Genomic DNA, 23,849 nt, shown 5'->3' on the forward strand with positions numbered 1-23,849 from the left:
AAATGTTTGCTGATTAATTTTTTTTCTAAGTAGTTTCATGACCGTTACAGCAAGTGGGAGGGGGACAAAACAATGGTTGTAAAAAAGGCAAATCCGACCGTTACAAAACTCTAACATTTAAGTGTCTGTGAGAAACAATCGTAGTTCAAAGCCAAAATAGAAAACTTTTGATTGATTAATCTCAGAAAATAGCAATGGGAGGTGAGCAATTCGAGCTAGAGGAAGAGAAAGGCAGATCACTGGAGATGTTGCAGAGCTTGAGATCCAAAGCTACGGAGCTTCTTCTTCGTGAAGAATGGGCAGAATCTATAAAGATCTACACTCTTTTCATTGATCTCTCCCGGATTCAAATCTCAGACACTGGTGAATCCGACCCGGATCCGGATTCGATTGCAAAGCTCCGGAGATCTCTCTGCTTGGCTTTATGCAACCGAGCTGAGGCGCGAGCAAGGCTACGCGATTTCCTGGAAGCGTTGAGGGATTGTGATCAAGCGCTTGAGATCGAAAAGACCCATTTCAAGACTCTTCTTTGTAAAGGTAAAGTCTTGCTCGGTTTGAGCAAATACTCATCGGCTTTGGAATGTTTTAAGACAGCTCTGCTCGACCCACAAGCGAGTGGTAACTTGGAGACTGTTACTGTGTACATGGAGAAATGTAACAAGCTCGAGTTTCAGGCAAAGACTGGATCTTTTGATTTGTCTGATTGGGTCTTAAGTGGGTTTCGTGGGAGATGTCCTGAGCTTGCTGAGTTTATTGGGCCGATTGAGATTAAGAAATCTGAGCTTAGTGGGCGTGGATTGTTTGCTACTAAGAACATTGTTGCAGGGACTTTGATCTTAGTTACAAAGGCGGTTGTGGTTCAGAGAGGGATCTTAGGAAATGGAGAGTCTGTTGAGAAAGCGCAACTGGTTATGTGGAAGAACTTCGTTGATGAGGTTACTGAGTCCGTGAGGAAATGCGAGAGGACACGTCGAGTTGTCTCTGCTTTGTCCACTGGAGAAGACGAAGACAAGATGGAGATTCCTGAGATATCTCTGTTTAGGCCTGATGAAGCATTTGAAACCTGTGGTGACTCGAAACAGAGTTTGGATTCGGAGAAGCTATTGAGTATTCTTGATGTGAATTCTATGGTGGAAGATGCGGTTTCAGCTAAAGTTATGGGGAAGAACAAAGAGTATTACGGTGTAGGGCTATGGACTTTAGCTTCGTTTATTAACCACTCGTGTCTTCCAAACGCAAGACGTCTTCACGTTGGAGACTATGCGATTGTTCATGCCTCGAGATATTAAAGCTGGGGAAGAGATCAGTTTTGCTTACTTTGACGTGCTTTCACCATTCGAAAAACGGAAAGAGATGGCTGAGTCATGGGGATTTAGTTGCGGATGTAGCAGATGCAAGATTGAGAGTCTGTTGTATGTTACTAACCAAGAGATAAGAGAGATCGAAATGGGGTTAGAGAGAGGCGTAGATGCAGGGAACGCGGTTTATATGATGGAGGAAGGGATGAAGAGATGGAAGGTGAAAGGGAAGGATAAAGGTTTGTTGAGAGCATCTTATTGGGGAGTTTATGATGAGGTTTATAACTCGGAGAGACTTATGAAGAGGTGGGGAAGGAAGATTCCAACAATGGAAGTTGTGGTGGACAGTGTCTCTGATTTCATTGGAAGTGATGAGAGATTGATGAAGTTGGCGGTGGAAGGTATGATGAAGAAGAAGAATGGAGGTAGCAGTAACATTGTGGAGATGGAGAAAATCTTGAAGCTAGGGAAGGGTGTTTATAGCAAAGTTGTATCGAAAAAGAAAGCATTGAAGACTCTTATTGGCCTAGAGTGACGAGTATTTTCAAATTGTAGGATCATAGAGAGAGAGCTAACCATTTTGCTTTCTGTAATTCCTTGCCTCATGGAAGAAAACATCCAATGATATTATTACAAAGACAGTCAAATGGAAATAAAACTTGTTTTGTTTCGAAACATTTTGTAGTCAAAGAATGTCATATGTGAAAAAGAAGGTTCTACAAGGAAATTGGATGAAGAGTTTGTTGCATAAAAGAAGAAGATGATGGGAGCATTTATTCTTCAATCCAATTATCCAGGTTTCCTCCGGTTTTGTCCTGCAGCAACACATCTTTCTCAGTTTTCAACTGGTTAACTAGCCTGCGAACGCTAGGAGTCTCGAACCGAGCCTTAGCGGATTTCTTCTGTTGAGTCATTAACCCTTTCTTGGAACTAGGATACGGTTTAGGAGGTGGATCCTTATCTTGCATTTTCGCAAGCTCCTTTAAGCGTTTGTATGCTTTCTTCATTTCCTTTCTCTCTGAGAGATATTCCATCTGAAAAAAAAACATAAACATATAAAGGAGCAGCATCATCAGTAGAGGCATTACGATTCTCATCTATTCAAGTACAAGTTTAGAGACACATTTGATTGTAACTTTACTTCTCTTAGCTAATTAAGACTGTGAAAAGAAAATACTCACATTAGCTACAGACATGGCATCATCCTCATTAATACCATGCTCCTTCAGTTCAAGGACCCGGCAACCATAGACACGAGCTGGATCTGGAATAAACGCCGAAATCCTAGAGGATTGAAGATAGAAAAAAAACACATTATAGAAACTAACAAGAATACAGATACATCCACAACGAATGGCGAAACTCTCCTATTAAATCAAAATTTAAGAGAGACACTAACCATTAGTAACTAGTTCAAGACAAGAAGTTCAGCCTAAAAAAATGGTTTGGTATTCAACTTTTGTTTCTTTCTAGAATAATCTTTTCGAATAAACCATCTTTGGTTACAAATGCAGAGATATAAATGTAGAGAAACTTACTTGACAGGGTCGTCAATCTTGGTTCCAGGATGCTTATTGGCGAATTTACGAACATAAACATCCTCAGGGAGAACAATCTTCTTGATTTTTCCATTAGAGCGAGGAAACACAGGAGGTGGTGAACTGCCCATTACAAAACCAAATCAAAGCACACTCGTTTCATTTCAACAACAACAAAGAAACCTGAAACCTAAAAAATCCTAAATCCAAATCTCACAGACGTAAAAATCTCAACTTTATATCCAAACTGAATTCAATTACAACCAAATTAGAAACCCTATAATGGAATGAATCTAATTGATCGATCAATCCAAATCATTTGGAAAAATACAGAAAGGGCGAGAGAGAGAGAGAGAGAGAGAGAGTTACGCTTCCATGGCTTTAAGCCACACAGGCTCACGGGTAGCCAATCCACCAACAAGCCTCCTGGTTTTAGAAAGCAGATCACCTTTCATCCACGACATTGTTGCTGAGCTTCTTCACTTTGCTTCTTTCGCTTGATCTGTACCCAACGACGAGGGAGCCACGAGGGTAAAAACCTCATGGTTTATAAATCAAACCGGGAAATTGCACCTTAAAATTACGGTCCAGAGTCGGTTATCTCGTATCAAAATTAGAAATTTTACGGTTCGATTCGGTTCGTTAGATAGAACGTTGTCGTTTTAAAACTTTCGTTATATTACCCTTCGTTCTCTCAGAGTCTCTCCCACACTTCCGTCAGCTAAGTTAGATTTTGGAGACAAATTGCATCAATGGCGCTGAGACTGACATCGCTAAAACGCGCCGCGGTTGAGACATGCCGCATCTTGGAAACCAGAAGCTTTAGCCACGTGGCGGCGATGCCTTCGCCCATGAACGGAGGTTTCGATCGCCCCATTTCTATGCCGCCGCTGGTATTGCCTGAGTTCGATCAGAATCAACCGGGTTCGATCGATGAAAAGAGCTTCGGATTTGGGCTTCCCAGTTTTGCTTACGATGGATCGATGGAGCTAATGGCTGTGCCTAAGAAGAAGGTCACGGAACTCTCACTCTCTTATTTGGTTTTCTCCCTTTCGTTTTCCGCTTCTGAAATGTTAATAATTTCATAGGGTATTGAATTATTGTGGCGTCTGAGGGTTTAGGTTTTTTTTATGGATTCAGGGTTTATCTAGGGTTTAGGGAGCCTATCTTTGTAAAAATGTTGTCTTTTTGGCTGTTTTTGAGTATCCATTTCCATTTGCTTGTGTATCTCTGGGTTTAAGCTCACTTCTAAATTGATTTGGTTCCTTAAGGTTCATATGTTCTTGAGAGTTAGGAGCTCTCTAGTATGAAAATGTGTATTTTTTTTTCCTTGGAGAATGATAGTGTTAATCAAAGTCGTTCTTTATGAAAAATGCAGATTTCTAAACACAAGAGAGGGATAAGAAATGGGCCGAAGGCTCTTAAGCCTGTTCCTGTGATCATCCGTTGCAGGTAATAGTTTGGCTTCTCTTGTTACTTTATTTATTTTATGGTTCTTAATCTATCCATAGTCTAGTTTGCTATAGGATCTAGTTTTGAGGTTGTCACTGTTTCGTTCAATAGCTGAAGTATAAGCGTGTATGCTTTCTGATTCAATATTCTGTCATGTACCATCACTTGTTAGAAACTGCATATCGTTTAAGTAACTAGAAATGTGAACCTTTAAGGAGTTTGATGAAATAACTTCTTGTTTTCATCGTGGTACAATAGTAAACGTGTTTGGCCGGGGCAATAACTTCTTGTGTTCATTGCGGTACAAGAGTCAACTTATTTGGCCTTGGCATATGCTTGATTTAGTACTTGCCTCGTTTTTCATGATCTCATTGTGAGGGAATTGTATATACCGCTGCTTAAGTGCATACTCTTTTGTGTTCCAGGAGTTGCGGGCGAGTTAAGCTGCCTCATTTCTTCTGTTGCAGCGGTGAGCGGCTAAACCCTAGTGAGCAAGGCAATTCGAACAACTGATAAAGGTTTCCAATATGATCACTCCTTGTTGGATATCAAGAGGCAGCAGCCTTGGCTTTTTTAGTAATAGACTCGAGTGATATAATAGACTTAGTTGATGCTGTTTTGGCAAACTATTTGGGTTTTTGCTGCAAGATCAATATGGTCATGCTTCTTTCGACAAATAATGTTATTGTCACTGCTTGTTGCAAAGTCTAGACCAGGTCATTTTCATATATGTGCTCTTAGACTTTGATCAACAGCAATGCCTAAATCTATTTTCATTATGGAGAAATATATTCACGTGAAACCATTTAAGCAAGCATTAGAAACGCCCTTGTCTTACGCTTGCTGTCTCAATACCTCTTGTTATTTCAAGGGTAATTATTGATGTATCATAGTTAAATAGCTCACAGGTGTGATCGCTGTTGTTTGATAGGTCTCTCTCCCATTGTAAGAGAGAGAGCACAACAATAAAAACCCTAGGTAGAAAAGATTGTTATATCCGAAGCCTCATCATGCTCATTTCCTACTTCTTTATTGTTTTACAATGAAGCTCTATACAAAATTGGAGTACCACTCATGTGAAAAAACCCTCGATTTGATAACAATCTAACAATCTCAAATGTTACCCATTTTAAGTAATATTACCAGAATCTACAAAAAAAGATTTTATTACTAGAATATTTCGAGTATTTTCAAAATACCCAGCGTGCCTTTCTTTTATGTTACCGGAAAAAACGTTATTACAAAAATGCCATTGCCACGTCAGACGCCACGTCAGAAATCGCTGACGTGTAAACATAACTCAACCATAACGCGTTACAGATGAATGTTGCGGCTGAGTTATAGGTATGTTGCGGCTGAGTTATGGAAAAAATATTTGAGAAAGAGCGGACGGCTGACTTAGAGCATAACTCAGCCAAGTGTTACGACTGACTTATTAAAATCTGGCTGAGATATGCTCTAACTGAGCCGTCCTTACGGCTGAGTTTTCACCCGATGGTTGAGTTGTCAAAATTTTGGCTGAGTTATCACTACGACACGGCTGAATTACCATTTTCCGACTGGCTGAGTTATGAAAACGGTTGACTTATGAGATGTTGTTACGGCTGAATTATCGTACAACTCAGCCGTGATAGGCTGACTTATCGTACAACTCAGCCATTCGACGGCTGATTTAGTAGCAAAAGATTAATTACTATAATGTTATTCAGTTACGGCTGACTTATTAAACAATACGGCTGAGTTACATATTTTCAGTTGATGAAGCGGCTGAATTTGGCAGCAATTTTTTTGCTTTTTAATTACTGTAATGTTTTTCATGTTGTGACTGAGTTATAATTTGTTTGATGGCTGAGTTTTATATAGGCTGAGTTATTAATTGTTTGATGGCTGACTTGCCACGTCGGACGCAGCATCCATGTCAGCATTCCATGTCATCTTTTTTTTTCTCCGGAAATACGAAACGTCGTTCGACTCTTGTTCTTCAAGTGGTAAATAAGTGAACTATTTACCTTCTTCTTCACCTTGTTCTTATACTTTTTCTTCAGTTTTCTTCTTCACCTAGTTCTTTCTACTTCTTCTTCACCTTGTTCTTTATTTTCTTTCATGGATCCAGTTCCGATACTAGTTGTTTCCGGTAATTGGGTAAAAAAACAGAGATATGTATTTAACAACGACGATAGAGGGTGTATAGTTGTGCAGATCAATGGTGGCACAACACACGACAAGCTTGTGGAGCTAGTTCTTGAAGACTACAGATTGGACGCGTTTAGCCATGAGCTAAAGCTGAGCTACATGTTCTCGAACAAGACACTGAAACAAATGGCGCATGTTACTCCACCAGTTTTTGTCTCCAATGATCGACAGTTGCAATATTTTTTGGGGCTATGGAAAACCGATCAACTACGTCTCTGTATAGAGTTTTCGGCGAAAGAGTCTACAGAAACTAGTGGAGCTAGAGGAAGTATGATTCGGCCAAGCAGTGACTCGAAAGTAGAATCTATATACGAAGTGTACGGTGGGGGATTTGAAGGCACTTTTTTTGATTATGGTAAGATCGTTGACAAAGAAAACGAAGAAGAAGAAGAAGCTGTCGAAGTAGCATCTGACGAAGAAGAAGACGATGAATTTTCAAGTCGATTTGATTGTTTCGACGACTCTGATGGTGAGTCATCTGATGACGAGCAATTTTCTGTATTGGGCGAGCCTTAGAGTAAAGAAGAGGAAGACCCACCTACTCCGCCTCCTGAGAAGAAAGCTCATAAAGATGATAACTTTACCGGATCGAAAATGAATCCGGAGGCTATTAGGTTGGAGGTGTCAATGCTAAAAATTGTTGTAGGACAAAGATACATGAGCAAAAAGGAGTTCAGGAATCACGTGAAACTTATTTCGGTTAATGATGGATTTCATTTTAATGTACCAGTATCAAATCCGAGACATGTGGTTTTTAGGTGCTGGGTTGAAGGATGTCTTTGGAGAGTTCGTGCATTTGTACAAGGGGATGACCCGGATTTTCATGTTCGTGTATACGATTCGGAACACACATGTTCTCTGACGGAACGTTCTATTAGATCCCGCCAATCAACAGCTGATGTATTGGCAGGTCTATACAGGGACTATCTTGGTGATCTTGGTCCGGATGTTAGACCTAAAAGTGTCAAAGTCATTTTCAATAAGCAATTTAGTCTAAAGGTAATAACTATGTTTCGACTGACTTATTGATAATAATGGATGACTTATATGTATGTATAGGCTGAGTTATTTACATGTTACGGCTGATTTATTGATTATTTATGGTTGACTTATTCGAATGTATCGGCTGAGTTATCTATATGTTATGGCTGATTTATTAATTTGTTTGATGTCAACAGATGGGTTATTGGAAGGCATATCGAACACTGCTGAATGCAAGGCTGATCGATCAGGGAACTCCTGAGGATAGTTTTAGCGAGTTGCCTTCTTACATATACAAGTTAAGAAGGGAAAATCTGGGTGCAGTCACGCGTCTTCAAATAGATGATGAAGACAGATTCAAATATGTTTTTATTGCTTTTGGTGCGAGTATTGTTGGGTTTGCTTTCATGCGAAAAGTTGTTGTTGTCGACGGAACGTTTCTCCATGGTAGTTACAAAGGGACGCTTCTAACAGCCCTAGCTCAGGATGGTAACTTTCAAAATTTCCCATTAGCTTTCGCTGTTGTTGACACTGAAAATGATGAGTCTTGGCGTTGGTTTTTTACACAGCTCAAATTTGCCATTCCTGACGAAAAGGATCTTGCGATAATCTCCGACAGACATAAGTCAATAGGGAAAGCGATTGGTCAAGTGTATCCGTTGTCTTCGCGTGGAATTTGCACTTACCATTTGTATAAGAACATTTTGGTGAAGTTCAAAGAAAAACGTTTGTTCCCTCTGGTGAAAAAAGCGGCAAGGTGTTTTAGGCTGACTGATTTTAATGAGGCTTTCAATGAGATTGAAGCACGTCATCCCGAACTACATGGATACCTCAAACGAGCTGGTGTCCGAATGTGGGCGCGTGTTCATTTCACGGGTGAAAGGTACAATTTAATGACAACGAATATTGCAGAATCAATGAACCATGCACTGTCAAATGCTAGAAGTCTTCCCATAGTTCGACTGCTAGAATCGATATGGCATATGATGACCATATGGTTTTCTGAACGGAGAGAGGATGCAAAATCGCAGCTAACAACGCTTACTCGAGGTGTTGAGAAACTGTTACAGGTAAGTTTACATAACTCAGCTATAACATTTTTCATATATCAGCCGTAACTGTTTCCATATATAAGCCATTACCATTATAGTTTCCATAAATCAGCCATAATTGTTTTCATAACTCAGCCTCATTGTTTTCACAATTCAGCCTAAAACGTTCTTTTTTGTTCTACTCCCTACTAGGACCGTGTCACCGCATCAAGACTTATGGAGGTACTAATGATTGATGTTGTACGTGTGCAAGTGAGATATGGATCATCTTTGCATGTTGTAAATTTGGAACTAAAAAAATGCACATGCCGTCATTTCGACCATGAGAAAATTCCATGCATCCATGCAATCGCAGGTTTAAAGCATATGGATGTGTCTTGTATATCCATGTGGGATCCGAAATTTAAGAGTGTCGATTTGGTTAACGGATGGGCTGGTTCAATCATGCCTCCAGATGAATCAGTCCCTGCTCCTGAAGCTGTGGATAATCAGAAGTGCTTGTCTCTGATTGTTGTGAACCAGCCAGGAAGGCCCAAGAAGCGTATGATTAAATCATCTTTGGAAGTTGCCATTGAAAATAAACGCCCTAGGAAGAAACCAGCATGTTCGCGATGTAAGCAAGTTGGGCACAATGTGAAAGCTTGCCGGATGTAGTTAGGGAGATTTGTTTTATTTTGTGTAATAACTCAGCCGTCAAGTCGTATAAACCAGTCGTTTGCTCTCAGATTGTTGATAACTCAGCCGTCAAGTCATATATATCAGCTATCTACTTTCAGATTGTTTCGTGTGATAACTCATCCATTACTTACTATAACTCAGCCATCAACGAGACCTTTCGTTTTCCTGTAAAACTATAACTCAGCTGTTAAGCAATATTTTGGCGGGAAACTGTAAGTTAACCTAATAACAGACGCGACCTTTCTTTTGATAACTCAGCCATTATAGATTGTTCATTTTGATAACTCAGCCGTTATTCACTATAACTCAGCCGTCACATGAATCGACATGATATTTCATTTTCCCGTAAAACTATAACTCAGCCGTTACTTTATTATAATTCAGCCTCAAAGTGAGAGTAGATACTAAAATATGGAAGCATAAAAAGTGGATACATAGAACATATTAAGGTAAAACTAGAAATCACTGCTGGAAACCCTAAAGGATCTCATAGACTTTGAGGGACAACCACAAAAGGTAGAAGTTTTTGCACATGATTTCATAGTCTCCATAGCGGAGAGAATGGAAACCATAATCCAAACAACACATCATAGCACAAGTGGGTGAAGGGAGTAACGAGCTGTCAGGATAGCGATGGGAGGCTGCGTATGAGTTTTTCCGGGCCGTCTTATAACGAGATAACTCAAACAGAAAATCATTACCGGTTACCATGGCACCCAAAAACATCAGAGGATAATGATGTGCATCAAACAGCTGGAGGTAATGGACGGCCATAACCTCATTCTCTTGACAAATACTTAGTATCCCACATGCTAAGGTGGCATCAACATCGGCCGGTACAATACGACTGAGAATATCAATCCCACGCTGGATATCTCTATCTCAGCCACAACCCTTAGCCCTTCGTAGTAAATGGCAATGGGATTGTCGGCGTCAAAGCATTTGACGAAGAATGGCCTGTACCGCCGTTCAATTTGGAGGCCACCATCAGGGGCATTTGGTGTGTTGATTTGTGATGGATCAGTACAAAGGCAATAGATAGCAGCTGTCTTTAGAACTTCTTTATTGTATACTGCATCTTTTCCCCTACGACCAGCCTAGGCCTGGGCAAATAAACCAAACCCAAGGAACCGACCCGAACCCGACCCGAACCGATTATGTCTAAATAACCAATAGGTTTTCGTTTTCAAATAACCACAGGTATCGGGTATTACCCGAACGAACCCGAGGAATCGAAGATACCTATTTATACCCAAGAACAATTATACACGATATCACACTATCACATATGATTTGATTTCATAAAACTGTTTGCCTTAATCTCCCTCTTCGAATCCTTGTAAATTGTTTTGCGAGACATGGTATGCTCAGTTTCATTTGTTTAAGATTTCATGGTATGCTCAGTTTCATTTGTTTAAGATTTAGTTCATTGTTTCTTGTTGAATTTGTTAGATTATATAATTGTTTGTACAATTAGATTTCAGGTTTTTCGGGTTTATGGGTACATTTCAGGTTTTTGTGGGTACTTTGGATATGTTCGAGTAGGTACTATCTATAACCGAATATATTTTGGATAAATTACTGGTATCTTAAAGTCAATACCCAAATAACCCGAACCCGATAGAAACCAAACCTGAACCCGACCCAAAATTATATGAGCACCTGTTCGAATCCTATATTACTAATCCCACAAAACCCGAACCAAATTACCCGAACCTGAACCCGACCCGAACACCTAAATGCCCAAGCCTAGACCAGCCCTTAGAATAGAACCAAGTGACCACCATCGATCTTCTGCAGCAAGGGAAACAATTTTTATGAAAACATCGTCGGGGAGATCCGGCATCTTGGGTGCTCGAGCGGACATAGTGTCATAAAAAATATTTTTATTCTAGTTTGTAGTTGAGCGGTAATAGACTAAAGAAACTGGAATATTATAACTCAGTCACTTGGTTCTATTTGTATCTGAGAGGTAATAAATAGACTAATAATTTTATTGTTAAGCAATATTTTGACGGGAAACCATAAGTTAATCCTGTAATAGACGCATCTACGAGACCTTTACTGATTTATAAATCACTATAACTCAGCCGTCACATGAATAAACGAGACCTTTCGTTTTCCCGTAAATTTTATATCTCAGCCGTGAAGTCATATATATCAGCCATCTACTTCCAGATTATTTCTAGTGATAACTCAGCCATTACTTACTATAATTCAGCCGTCACATGAATCGACGTGACCTTTCGTTTTCCCATAAAGCTATATTGCATTTCCTTCGATCGTCGCACTTGTAAGTCTCCTCTCCTTTCCCTCTCAATCTATTGCATATTTTCCGATCATTCCACCTATCAGTTGGTGACGATTGTTTTTATTTTGATAGCCGAGCTATGGACGGAGAGGGTTCCAGCAGACGTGAAAAACGCAAGGCAGAGTGCGTAGACGAAGACAATCATCCGTCCATCCACATGGCCGGCTAAAGTTCCAGTAAACGACAAAGAAATGCAGATTTCGAGTGGGAAGAGGAAGCACTATTGGCCGTATCCGAAGCTTTTACTCAGACGAGAGTCGCAGCCGAGACGGAGACAAAAGATCGCTATGCAGCAATTCTGCATATGATGGATGATCATATGCAGAAGAAGGAAGAGAAGACCGCCCTCGAGCATCAAGTGGAACTAATCGACGCTCAAATATCCCAACTGAATCAAATCTTGGGTGGAGAACTTGTCGACTTAGAGACATAGCACAAGAGGTTAGAGGTTATGAGAGAGATTGCGGAGGCTGATGTCGAACAGTGTGTGGTTCTTCCTCCTCTTGATTGGGAGAAACTAAAAGTTCCTGGTTTCTCCTCCTCTTAATCGGTTTTAAAAACCATCTTCCATTGTACTGTCGTCTCGTCTTCTTTATGAACTCTTAACTTTTTTCTTTTGATTACTTTTTGTAATGTTTAATATTAATATAATATAACCAGTATTACGATATCTCAACCATTACGGATTTATAAATCACTATAACTCAGCCGTCACATGAATCACTATAACCGATTTATGAATCACTATAACCGTTTTCCCGTAAGTTTTATAACTCAGCCGTCAAGTCATATATATAAGCCATTTACTTTCAGATTGTTTCTTGTGATAACTCAGCCATAACTCACAATAACTCAGCTGTCAAGTGACATTTTGATTTCCCCGTAAATATTATAACTCAGCCGTAAAGTCATATTTATCAGCTGTAAATGTTTCTTGTGATAACTCAGCCATAACTCACTATAACTCAGCCGTCACATGACCTTTCGTTTTCCCATAAATATGTTTGACTCTCTTTCATCTCACATATGTCTGACTCTCTTTACATCTCTTTACTGCTGGAAATCACTGCTGGAAACCCTAAAGGATCTCAGATACTTTAAGGGACAACCACCAAAGGTAATAGTTTTTGCACATGATTATATAACGGTCTCCATAGCTGGGAGAATGGAGACCGTTATCCAAATAACACATAACAGCACAAGCGGGTGAAGGGAGTAACAGGCTGTCAGGATAGCGATGGGAGGCTGTGTATAAGTTTTTCCGGGCCGTCTTATAACGAGATAACGCAAACAGAAAATCATCACCGGTTGCCCTGACACCCGCAGACAGCAGAGGATAATAATGTGCATCAAACAGCTGGAGGTAATGGACAGCCATAACCTCATTCCCTTGACAAATACTTAGTACCCCACATGCTAAGGTGGCATCAACATCGGCCGGTACATTACGACTGAGAATATCAATCCCACACTGGATATCTCTATCTTCAGCCACAACCCTTAGCCCTTCGTAGTAAATGGCAATGGGGTTGCCGGTGTCAAAGCATCTAACGAAGAAAGGCCTGTACCGCCCTTCAATTTGGAGGCGACCATTAGGGGCATTTGATGTGTTGATTTCTGATGGATCAATACAAAGGCAATAGATAGCAGCTGTATTTAGAACTTCTTTACTGTATACTGCATTTTTTCCCCTATGACCAGCCCTTAAAATAGAACCAAGTGACCACCATCGATCTTCTGGAGCAAGAGAAACGATTTTTATGAAAACATCGTCGGGGAGATCCGGCATCTTGGGTGATCGAGCGGACATAGGGCTCGAGCGGAGCTTCTTGGGTGCTTGAGCGGACATATTATTTGGTTGGGCAGAATACAAGAAAGTTATTTGGAAGATGAATTTAATGATTTAATACATATAGCAGCCAGAGAATGAGTCAGTAGGTACAGACAGATTCTTTCTTGTGATAACTCAGCCATAACTTTACTTTAACTCAGCTGTCACATGACTTGACGAGACCTTTCGTTTTCCCTTAATTACCATAACTCAGCCATCACATGATTCGACTTTAATTTTCGTTTTCCCGTAAAACTATAATTCAGCCGTTAAGCAATATTTTGGCGGGAAACCATAAGTTAACCTAATAATAGATGTGCCCTTTCGTTTTCCTATTGTTTTAATTTTTAAGTTATAATAATTTTAATATTCAATTGTTGGAATAATACTTTTATAAAAATAAAATTCTAAATTCGAATATTAATTATTTTGATAATATATTGTAAAAAAGCTCACTTTATGAATTTATTATCGTGTGGATGTGAACCGACCAAACCGAACCGAACTGGAAAACTAGTTTTTGTTATATCGAGTGACGTTTTAATATCTCATAACTCAGCCGTACGAAGTATATAAATCAGCTGTAACTTAACAGTAAATCAACCATAATTTTGAAAATAGACAAATCAAAGTTTTACAAATCCAAGTACAATTCCTACCAAAAGAAATCCAAATGTTTTACATATCATAGTACAATTCCTACCAAAAGAAACGAAACGAAGGACGTAATTCTTTCTTATTTAAACTTACTCATAAAATCAGGTGCCTCATCGTAGATTTCTGCTGCCATTTTAGCCCGTATAGCCTGGATATTTTGATCACATATGCCATCGAAAGTCAAACCAAGCGGTAGAAATTCTACAAACTTTAGAGCGTACACGCCACAGTCACCAATCTGTACGTTTTGAGGGACCTTGGAGACACTCTTCCTCCTGAAATTGAACTGACTGAAAGTAGGTGTATGTCATTTGTGAGGAACGTTCTCGTTCATCATTGCTGGAATCATCTGCGGAAACTCCCTACAAGTATTCATCATTCTAATATCACTGTCTTTGTTTGCTTGACCCACGATGCTTTCATAGCAATCAATATGCCTTCTGATGAGATCCACGTGCAGCGCCACCCAGTGATTGCCTCCAGTTTGTGGAGCAATATACAGGTGATCCACATCTTCTATCCAATTCAAATTAGTCGGGTGATCTGAAGGTATCAAACCTTTAACTAACTCTTCGTAACAGTTGCCTTTGAATTTAAACAGTTTGGGTTTCATCTCTAACTGAGCATAGTCACGAACCATCGTTCGGGTGAACCACGGGTCTACAAACGCAATGCGTTTGTTGTGATATGGGAATGGATCTCGGTCGTACCTAATACTGAGGAGTCTCATAAACGCGCCCATGTGCTGTAAAACAGAAAACAGAGTAAAGAACAGCAACTCAGCCATAATGTAATATAAGTTAGTCGTAAACAATAACAAATCAGCTATTATGTATTATAACTCCGCCGTCAACACTAACAACTCCATCATTATGTATTATAACTCAGCCATAAACATTATTATTGAGCCGTCAAGTCATTATATCTCAGCCGTAAACATAATAACTCAGATATCAAGTTAAACTTACTTCATCAGACAGCCACCCAAATGTATCATGCTTCACTGGCCAGATCTTTCATTCGGTGATGAGAGTCCTATAGAATTCAATATTTGGTGTTGACTTCCCTAATGGTTTATCCCTAAGAAACAAATAAGAACAGGTTAATATAATGTTAACAAGCTGTGATTAACAAGGGTCTAAAGGGTCATACTCGGCTGTCTTTAGGTACTCCAAAAGTTTTTTCAACTTGATCGGATCAACCGGTGCAAGAGGATCATATATTCCAGCTCCAGGTACAGAGTTCTTCCTCATGCACGTCAGTCCGTTGTCTCCAATATAAGGAAAAATCCTCGCTTGTGTAGCTTGTTGTGTATTCAATGCACTTCCATCTGGGGACAGCTTAACACTCTCCAGCCTTAAAGCTTTAATTCTATCAAGCCTAATATTTTCCTCCTCATCATCCTAAGATTCAGGTTCAAGGACATCGTTTTCAGCCATAAACTCGGCTGTCATATCACATAGACTACTGTCAGCAGCGTCGGCACCAGCGTTTGCACCAGCTTCGGCTTCTCCCTCATTCAAAACAGGTTCTATAAATTGCAACGACTCACGGTAGTAGGCTTAGTAGTCTTTCTACCTCTTCTCTTTTGCGGATTATCTCCAACCTTCTTTTCCGCCAACTCTTTGACCTTCTTTGCCGCAAACTCTTTGACCTTCTTTGCCGCCAACTTTTTGGCCTTCTTTGCAGCCGCCGCCTCATCTTTGGCCTTCTTTGCCGCAACCTCTTTGGCCTTCTTTGCATCTAATTCTTTGTCCTTCTTTGCATCTTTGGCATTTTTCCACGTGTTCAGCCGTTGATTTGGTTTCGTAGCAGCTGGAGACTTCTCAACGAAATTAAGAGGATCATCTTTATCGAACTCTTTATTCAGATTCCTACTGATCCCAGCCAAACCACTGCCATCTACCTATATGACATAGCTAACATAATTCAGGTAATGATAACTCAACCTAAACATTCTGGAAAATCAACCATAAAATTAAGATAAATCAGACATTACCGGAGGACTGTTGACAGAGTAGTTTTTTTGCTTTTTTCCTGGAATGACTGGTGGACCTTTTGGTGTCTGTAGATTTGCCCAAAGGTCTTCTGGTAACAGGCTCATTATTTTGAAATTTTAACATGCATCATAAGTGTTTTGGTCAGTTTGCCCAACACCCATTGAAAGCACGTGCTCTTTCATCTGTTTGAGTTCACTCTCAACAGATCCAAACCTGATATCAATCCTTTCATTCATCGTCTTTTCTATTCTATCTCCAATCTTCTTCTCCATATCCAGAGCAATGTTTTTTTCAAAAGTGTCAAACCTTGAGGTTAAATTAGACACCAACTCAACGATAGTTGAAACCAACCCATCTTCTCCAGCATCTTCCTCCTCACTAGCACACTGAAACAAATACATAAAACATCGTAAACAAGCTAAAGAAAGATAACATATAATATAAACACACTATACACCATAACACTTACCTTTATTCCTTTCTTCTTCTTCTTCCTCTTCTGTGCAGCTCCTTCACCAGATTCACCACCCTGACTGTTTGAAACGTCCACCTTCTGGACTGTCTGTTTTTTTGCGGGAGGAGATTCAGACTCAACATCTGTTTTAGCTTCTCGCTTTTTCTTCTTATCACTCCCCTTAACATCCCAAGAACCTTTAACAAACTTACCCTCATGTATGTCTTGGATAAGGCGATCAAGTGCAGGGTCATCATCTTGACCTAGCCACGTATGAAATAGCTCGCTTACTTCATCCTTCCTAACCATTTTAGTCACACACAGCTGTTACATAAGAGATTGTGAAACCCATCAGTAAGTTTTAACTCAGCCATCACTAAAACATAACTCAGCCATCACAAAACATTAACTCAGCCATCACTAAATCATAACTCAACCACTAATAAACCTTACCTCACAAAGCGCTTAAATCTCTTCAGCAATTACGGTTTCCAGCGTTGAACATGTACGGTTTCCACCCCATTGAAGCAACGGTATGCCACCATTTTTTTCTTTTGTGGTATTCCCAAATCGTTCTCCAAAGATTTGGACTGACTCATACGCCCAAGCCTGTAACACGGGTGTAAAACCACTAAGGGTGTACGACTTTCCCATAGGCTTCAACATCTTTATAGAATCAACAAGAGCTTCGAATGCTGACCGACCCCACGGATAAGTCTTCATGGCTTCATCATCAAAATCTCTTTTCGCACTTTCATATGGAGTTCTAGAGTTATGATGCAAACAATAAAGTCCAATGTGTTGAAGAAGCAACAGCCCCAACCATTTACGATGATTAGGGTTTTTCCATCCCCGGCACACTTTTAATGCTTCCCTGAGTTCATTTAATGATGGACCTTCCCCACCAGGCACTTGCAAAAGTCTGAAAAAAACTTTGTGTTCCTCTTCAAGTTCAAACCGTTCTGTCGGCATTGGGTCTATGTTTAACCCCGTGACATGAGCAAATTCATTCAACCCAAAACTGATAGGTTGACCACCGACCACAAACCAAAGCTCCTTCTTATGTACCCTTAACTGGTTAGAGATTATTCCAGTAGGAAATGTACAACCTTACCAGACCAGACGAATTGGTTATCAACTAGCTTAGAGATTATTCCAATAGGTACTTTCTTCGTTTCATCCCATGCATCCTGTCCTATTGATTCCCTAATCTAAGGGAAATCTAACATCTTGAAATTGGTTTAATTTGTTTACTATATATAATAGACTTCATTTATGGCCAAAGTCTTGGGGGTAATCCCTTGCTTGTTCTTCAAAAATATCCTTAGCCATCTGATAAATATAATTCAGCAGTAAAGCATAAAATAAATCAGCCATAAAATTTGACAAACTCAGACGCAATGCATATAATAACTCTGCCACAAATACATAACTCAGCCGTAAAGCAGCCGTAAACTAGAGGAAGACACATACCGGAACTCGAAGACGAGACGACTTAGACGGAAACGAACAAGACAGCGACGATGGAGAGAGAATGAGAGAGAGAGAGAGTTTTTTATCGTTTAGGGTTCATCGAGAGAGAGAGAGAGATTTCGTCGATGAGAGAGAGAGAGAGAGTTTTTAACTGTTCACTTTCCCTCTCAATGCAATAAACAAAGAAACTATCGATTCTAAACGATAACTCAGCCGTCATAACTCAGCCATAACTTTACTATAACTAAGCCGTAACATGAGTCGACTACACCTTTCGTTTTCCCGTAAATATTATAACTCAGCCGTCAAGTCATATATATCAGCCATCTACTTCCAGATTATTCCTAGTGATAACTCAGCCATCATATAAATCTGCCATCTACTTTCGTTTCTAATTTCAGATTGTTTCTCGTAATAACTCACTATAAATCAGCCATTACATGGATCGACGAGACCTTTCGTTTTCCCGTCAAACTATAACTCAGCCGTCAAGCATTATTTTGGCGGGAAACCATAATTTAACCTAATAATAGACGTGACCTTTCGTTTTCATATTGTTTTTCCTTTATATTCTCCTCATTCATATATCTGACTCTCTTTCATCTCATTCTTTGTTTCTATTGTTTCACTTTATACACTCCTAAATCACAGATATGTCTATCTGTTACATCTTCCTATCGACATGGAAGTTGTTCCTCATATCGATGGACAGTTTTTTAGAGATGTCGAACATTTGCGCCACTGATCGGGAGAATATTCCGGTTCTAAACCTGGTGTGGGTTCCTGGGTTGACACAACCACTGTTACGTGGTTCAAGTTCCTTCACGTTCTCTCTATCGCGATTGGAGGAATACTTCAACACAACTTGCACCATGCGTGGCCGACGTACCGCTTGATTCCCTTCCATTTTAAGAGACGATGGTTTCTCCTCCTCGCAGTAAGATCACTAAAACAAACCACCATATTGATATTATTCTATACTCTTATCGTTTCTTTCCTTTAATTGTAGCGTAAATACAAGTGGGATCCAAAGCATACTTTAACGGTCTGGACGAAGTTTAATTTGGTGGCTAGAACGTTATTCAGATCCCATATGCGTGCTCTCAAGAGGATATGGGCGAAAGGTGGTAATAAACCCGATATGCTGAGCAGCAAAGTTTGGAATGATTTGGTCCATATGTTTGAAGAATTTGGCCCAGATGACGTCGGTTTCAGAAAGTGATTTCCATTGTACTTTCATGTCGTCTTCTATATGAACTATGAACATTCACAAAGTGATTTCTTCTATATGATTTTGTGTTTTTGATTTTTTTTTGTTTTTTTTTATTTCGTTTTTGTTGTACCTTCATATTAATATAAATCAGTCGTTATTTTGATATCTCAGCCATTACGAAATGATAACGCAACCATAAAGTTCGATAAGTCAACCACAATATTTGATAACTCAGTCATCACTTTATCTAAATTATTTACATAACTCAGTCGTGAATATCTCATAACTCAACCAACCCTCAAATTAGAATGTGTAAAAATCACTCTAAGTCTATAAATATACCTTGTTCTTTGTTTTAGTGATAGTAATAAAAATTTAATATTCAATGGTTGGAGAAATACTTTTACAAAAATAAAATTCGAATAATAATTATTTAATTATTTTGAATTATATATTGTGAAAAAACTCACTCTTTGAATTTATTATGCGTGTGGATTTGAGCACGCACAAAATTAGTGATTTTTCGCGTTTCCCTAACAACACATTTTGTGACATCGAGAGACGTTTTAATATTTATTAGGAGAACGAAAGATCAAAGAAAAAAAGAAGAATACGTTTTCATATTAATGAGAAGACCCTAAACGATAATTCAGCCGTCATAAAATATAACTCAGCCATGACTCCAATTATAAGACTAAATAACCAAACAATTCCAACCGAACGAAAAACTAATTTTCCCCATTTGGTATTTTTTTGTATTGGTATTTTCGATTAATTACGGTTATATTCAGGTTAATATCAGTTATATTAAGTTAATTTACCTAATTTGGATAACATTTGGGTTATTTATGGTTATATATTAATCTAACCGGCCCATAACCGGAGATAACCAAATAGTAATTTCAAATTTTATAAAAATTTGAAATGATTATCATATTAGTAAACCCAAATTACCACCTTAAATCAAACACATTAGAACCAAAACCAAACTGTTAAATTAAAACCCATAATGTTGGAAATATGAACCCTACACCCCAAACCCTAACCCTAACCCTAACCCTAACCCCTAAATGTCATGTTTTGAATTTTTGACACATTTTGATCAGAATATGTAAAAATCACTCTATGTCTATAATTATTACTTTTTATTGGTTATAATGATAGTAATATACATATTTCCATTCTAAATTTAAATTTTGAGTTATAAAAATTTTAATTTACAAATATCTCATAACTCAGCCGTTTATTTCGATAACTCAGCCATATAGTCAAATTTTATTAAATAAATTTCTAAAATTTGAATTCAAATTTTGAATTCCTTTTTAATAATAAATCTTTAAAAATTTATTTATTACGCGTGTGGATGATAACAAGAAACATAATTATAGTTTGTGTCTCCCCAACAACACTTTTTGTATTCTCGAGAATGTATATAATAAATTAATATGGTCGTCGCATAACTCAGCCGTAACACCATTAATATGGCTGCTACATAACCCAGCTGTAACATCAATGTTAATTTAATATACCACCCTAAGTCAGTCGTGTAAAGTACATAACTCAGCCGTAACGATAGTATTGTTAAATGACGTCGTTCGATTTATTGTTTTAGTATAAATGATGGGATTGTAGTGATTTTGTGATTTAGTAATCGAGTGAAAATGATGGCTCAGAGAGATATCTACAGCGGCAACTCCAGGGCTGATGAGAAAACTGCTGCTGAAGCACTAACTGAGGTACATCTCTGGACCAACTGAAATCTCTAAGCATTATCGTAATATTGTGTTTGTGGTAATGTAGATGAAAATGAAAATGAGATACAGCGAAATCCAGAGGCGCGATAAGGGCGTTCTAGTCGGGTGTAATTGTGGGGCAGTGCTTCTCGTTGCCAGATCTAATGATCCTAGCACGAGAGGAGAACTTTATTTCAGTTGTGCGTATGAAATCACATATGTAAAGATTCTTGTACTCTTATTTTTGTGTTCTGCATCTTGATTTTTTTTTATATTGTAATATCAGTTCTGTACTATTTGTAAGGGTCCCAGTCAAGGCTACGGTTTCAGGAGGTGGTGGACTGATGCATTGCGCGACGAGTTTGCCAATATTAAGGAGGAGAAGAATGAGATGAAGCAGGACTTGGATGCATCCAAGAAGCTGCATTGAGACTCAAGAAGAAATTATCTTGGATATGGTAAAGAAATATGACGCGCTAGAGAAGAAGTTTGAGGGCTTGAACAAGTATTTGTGAGCTTAGTCAAGCTCTGTTTCTTTTTTTTTTTTTTTTTTTGTAATTGGTATGAACTCTCTATGTAGTGGTGTTTTATCAATCTATTTTTCTAACTCAGCCATTAATTTGTTATAACTCAGCCATCATAAACTATAACTAAGCTAACCCTCCAATTAGAGGACTAAATAACCGAACCGACCAAACCGAACCGAACCGAACCGAAAAAATAATTTTTTCCAATTTGGTATTTTTGTATTGGTATGTTTGCTTAATTTCGGTTATATTCGGCTTACTTTCGGTTATATTAGGCTAATCTACTTAATTACAATATATTTTGGGTTATTTATGGTTATATATTAATCTAACCGATCCATAACCGGAAATAACCAAAAAAAATTAAAAATTTTTAAAAAAATATTCAAATAGTAATAATATTAGTATATCCATATTACCACCTTAAACCAAACACATTAAAACACATTAGAACCAAAACCAAAAAACAAATAATGTTACTCATCTGAACCCTACATCTCAAACCCTAAACCCTAAACCCCAACCCTAACCCTAACCCCTAAATGTCATGAGTTGTATGTTTTACACATTCTGATGAGAATGTGTAAAAATCAAATTTTCTCTATAATTATTACTTTTTATTAGTTATAATAATTGTAATATTCATATTTCAATTGTACATTTAAATTTTGAGTCATAATAATGTAAATTTACGAGTATTTCATAACTCAGCCGTGTAAGTCAATAACTCAGTCATCACTTAGTCACTTTGTCGGAATTATTTTATTTTTTATTCGAATTTTGAGTTCAGTTTTTTTTTTTTATTATTTTGTATAATATATTGTGAAAAAGCTAACTTTATGAATTTATTACGCGTGTGGATCTGAGCAGACACATAATTATTGAGCAGACACTTTTTGTAATATCTGAGCAGACACTTTTTGTAATATCGAGGCACGACACGAAAGACCAAACGAAGCTGTACCAAGTACATAACTCTGCCAAAACTCAGCCGTACGAAGTACATAACTCAGCCATAACATATATGTTTATAATATTTACTTATAACTCAGTCGTGTGAAGTACATAACTCAGCAGTAACATTGAAAAGATACTATAATATCCAAATGTTTTTAATATCCAAGTATAATTCCTACCAAAAGAAATCCAAATGTTTTCAATATACAATTCCTACCACAAGAAATCCAAATGTTTTTACATACATATCCAAGTACAAGTCCTACCAAAAGAAATACAAAATTACGTAAACTGACTCATAAAATCAGGTGCCTCATCGTAGATTTCTGCTGCCATTTTAAAACTTATACCCTGGATATTTTGATCACAGATTCCATCGAAAGACACACCAAGCGCTAGACATTCTATAAACTTTAAAGCGTACACGCCATAGTCACCAACTTGTACGTATTGCGGGACCTTGGAGACTCTCCTCCTCCTGAAGGTGAACTGTTTGAAAGTAGGTTCACGATATTCGTGAGGAACGTTCTCGTTCATCATTGCTTGAATCATCCGCGTAAACGCCCTACAAGCATTCAGTATTTTACCCTCACTTTCTTTGGTTACTTGTCTGACGATGTTAACAAGCTGTGATTAACAAGGGTTTAAAGGGTCATACTCGGCTGTCTTTAGGTACGCCAAAAGTTTTTTCAACTTGATCGGATCAACCGGTGCAAGAGGATCATATATTCCAGCTCCAGGTACAGAGTTCTTCCTCATGCACGTCAGTCCGTTGTCTCCAATATAAGGAAAAATCCTCGCTTGTGTAGCTTGTTGTGTATTCAATGCACTCCCATCCGGGGACAGCTTAACACTCTCCAGCCTAAAAGCTTTATTTCTATCAAACCTAATCTTTTCCTCCTCATCATCCTCAGATTCAGGTTCAAGTGTGTTGGCTTCAGCAATAAACTGGTATGTAATATCTTCTGCACCAACTTCTGCACCAGCTTCTCCCTTATTCAAATCTCCATGTAGTACAATAGACAACGGCCTAACAGCAGTAGGATTTTTAGGCTTTCTACCTCTACCTCTTTTCTTTTCCTGAATGTCTCCAGCCGCTAATTCTTTGGCCTTCTTTGCCGCAGCTACTTCTTTGGCCTTCTTTGCCGCAGCTACTTCTTTGGCCTTCTTTGCCACCTGTAACTCTTTGGCCTTCTATGTCGCCTCTAACTCTTTGGCATTTCTCCTCGTATAAGGCCGTGTTTTCATATCAGCTGGTTTCTTAGCAGCTGGAGACTTTTGAAGGAAATCAATAGGATTATCAAACTTATCCATTAGATTCTTACTGATCCCATCCAAACCACTGCCATCAACATATTTTTTTTCCTGTATAACATAGCGAAGACAATTAACGATAATGATAACTCAACCTAAACATCCTGGAAAATCAGCCATAAAATTAAGATAAATCAGACATTACCGGATGACTGTTGACAGAGTAGTTTTCTTGCATTTTTCCTGG

The 23,849-nt window shown here is 38.6% G+C and overlaps 2 protein-coding genes and 1 pseudogene across 3 annotated transcripts; 2 read left to right on the plus strand and 1 right to left on the minus strand.

The window, feature by feature from the left end:
• Positions 1 to 57: 57 nt before the first annotated feature.
• LOC104741174 (methyltransferase FGSG_00040-like) lies at positions 58 to 1,973 on the plus strand (annotated as a pseudogene). Its single transcript, XR_015580170.1, has one exon. The product of XR_015580170.1 is annotated as a methyltransferase FGSG_00040-like (transcript).
• On the minus strand, positions 1,877 to 3,382 carry LOC104741175 (uncharacterized). Its single transcript, XM_010461967.3, has 4 exons — positions 3,206 to 3,382; positions 2,837 to 2,959; positions 2,480 to 2,582; positions 1,877 to 2,332 (listed from the first exon to the last, which is right to left on the minus strand). The coding sequence occupies exons 1-4, from the start codon at positions 3,298 to 3,300 to the stop codon at positions 2,072 to 2,074; spliced, it is 582 nt and encodes a 193-aa protein (XP_010460269.1). The 5' UTR covers positions 3,301 to 3,382; the 3' UTR covers positions 1,877 to 2,071.
• Positions 3,383 to 3,517: 135 nt separating this feature from the next.
• Positions 3,518 to 5,090, plus strand: LOC104741176 (uncharacterized). Its single transcript, XM_010461968.3, has 3 exons — positions 3,518 to 3,849; positions 4,215 to 4,288; positions 4,714 to 5,090. The coding sequence occupies exons 1-3, from the start codon at positions 3,589 to 3,591 to the stop codon at positions 4,799 to 4,801; spliced, it is 423 nt and encodes a 140-aa protein (XP_010460270.2). The 5' UTR covers positions 3,518 to 3,588; the 3' UTR covers positions 4,802 to 5,090.
• The last annotated feature ends 18,759 nt before the right edge of the window (positions 5,091 to 23,849 follow it).

Source organism: Camelina sativa, chromosome 14, assembly GCF_030686135.1.
Source record: "Camelina sativa cultivar CO46 ecotype springtype chromosome 14, ASM3068613v1".
NCBI classification, from domain to species: Eukaryota; Viridiplantae; Streptophyta; class Magnoliopsida; order Brassicales; family Brassicaceae; genus Camelina; species Camelina sativa.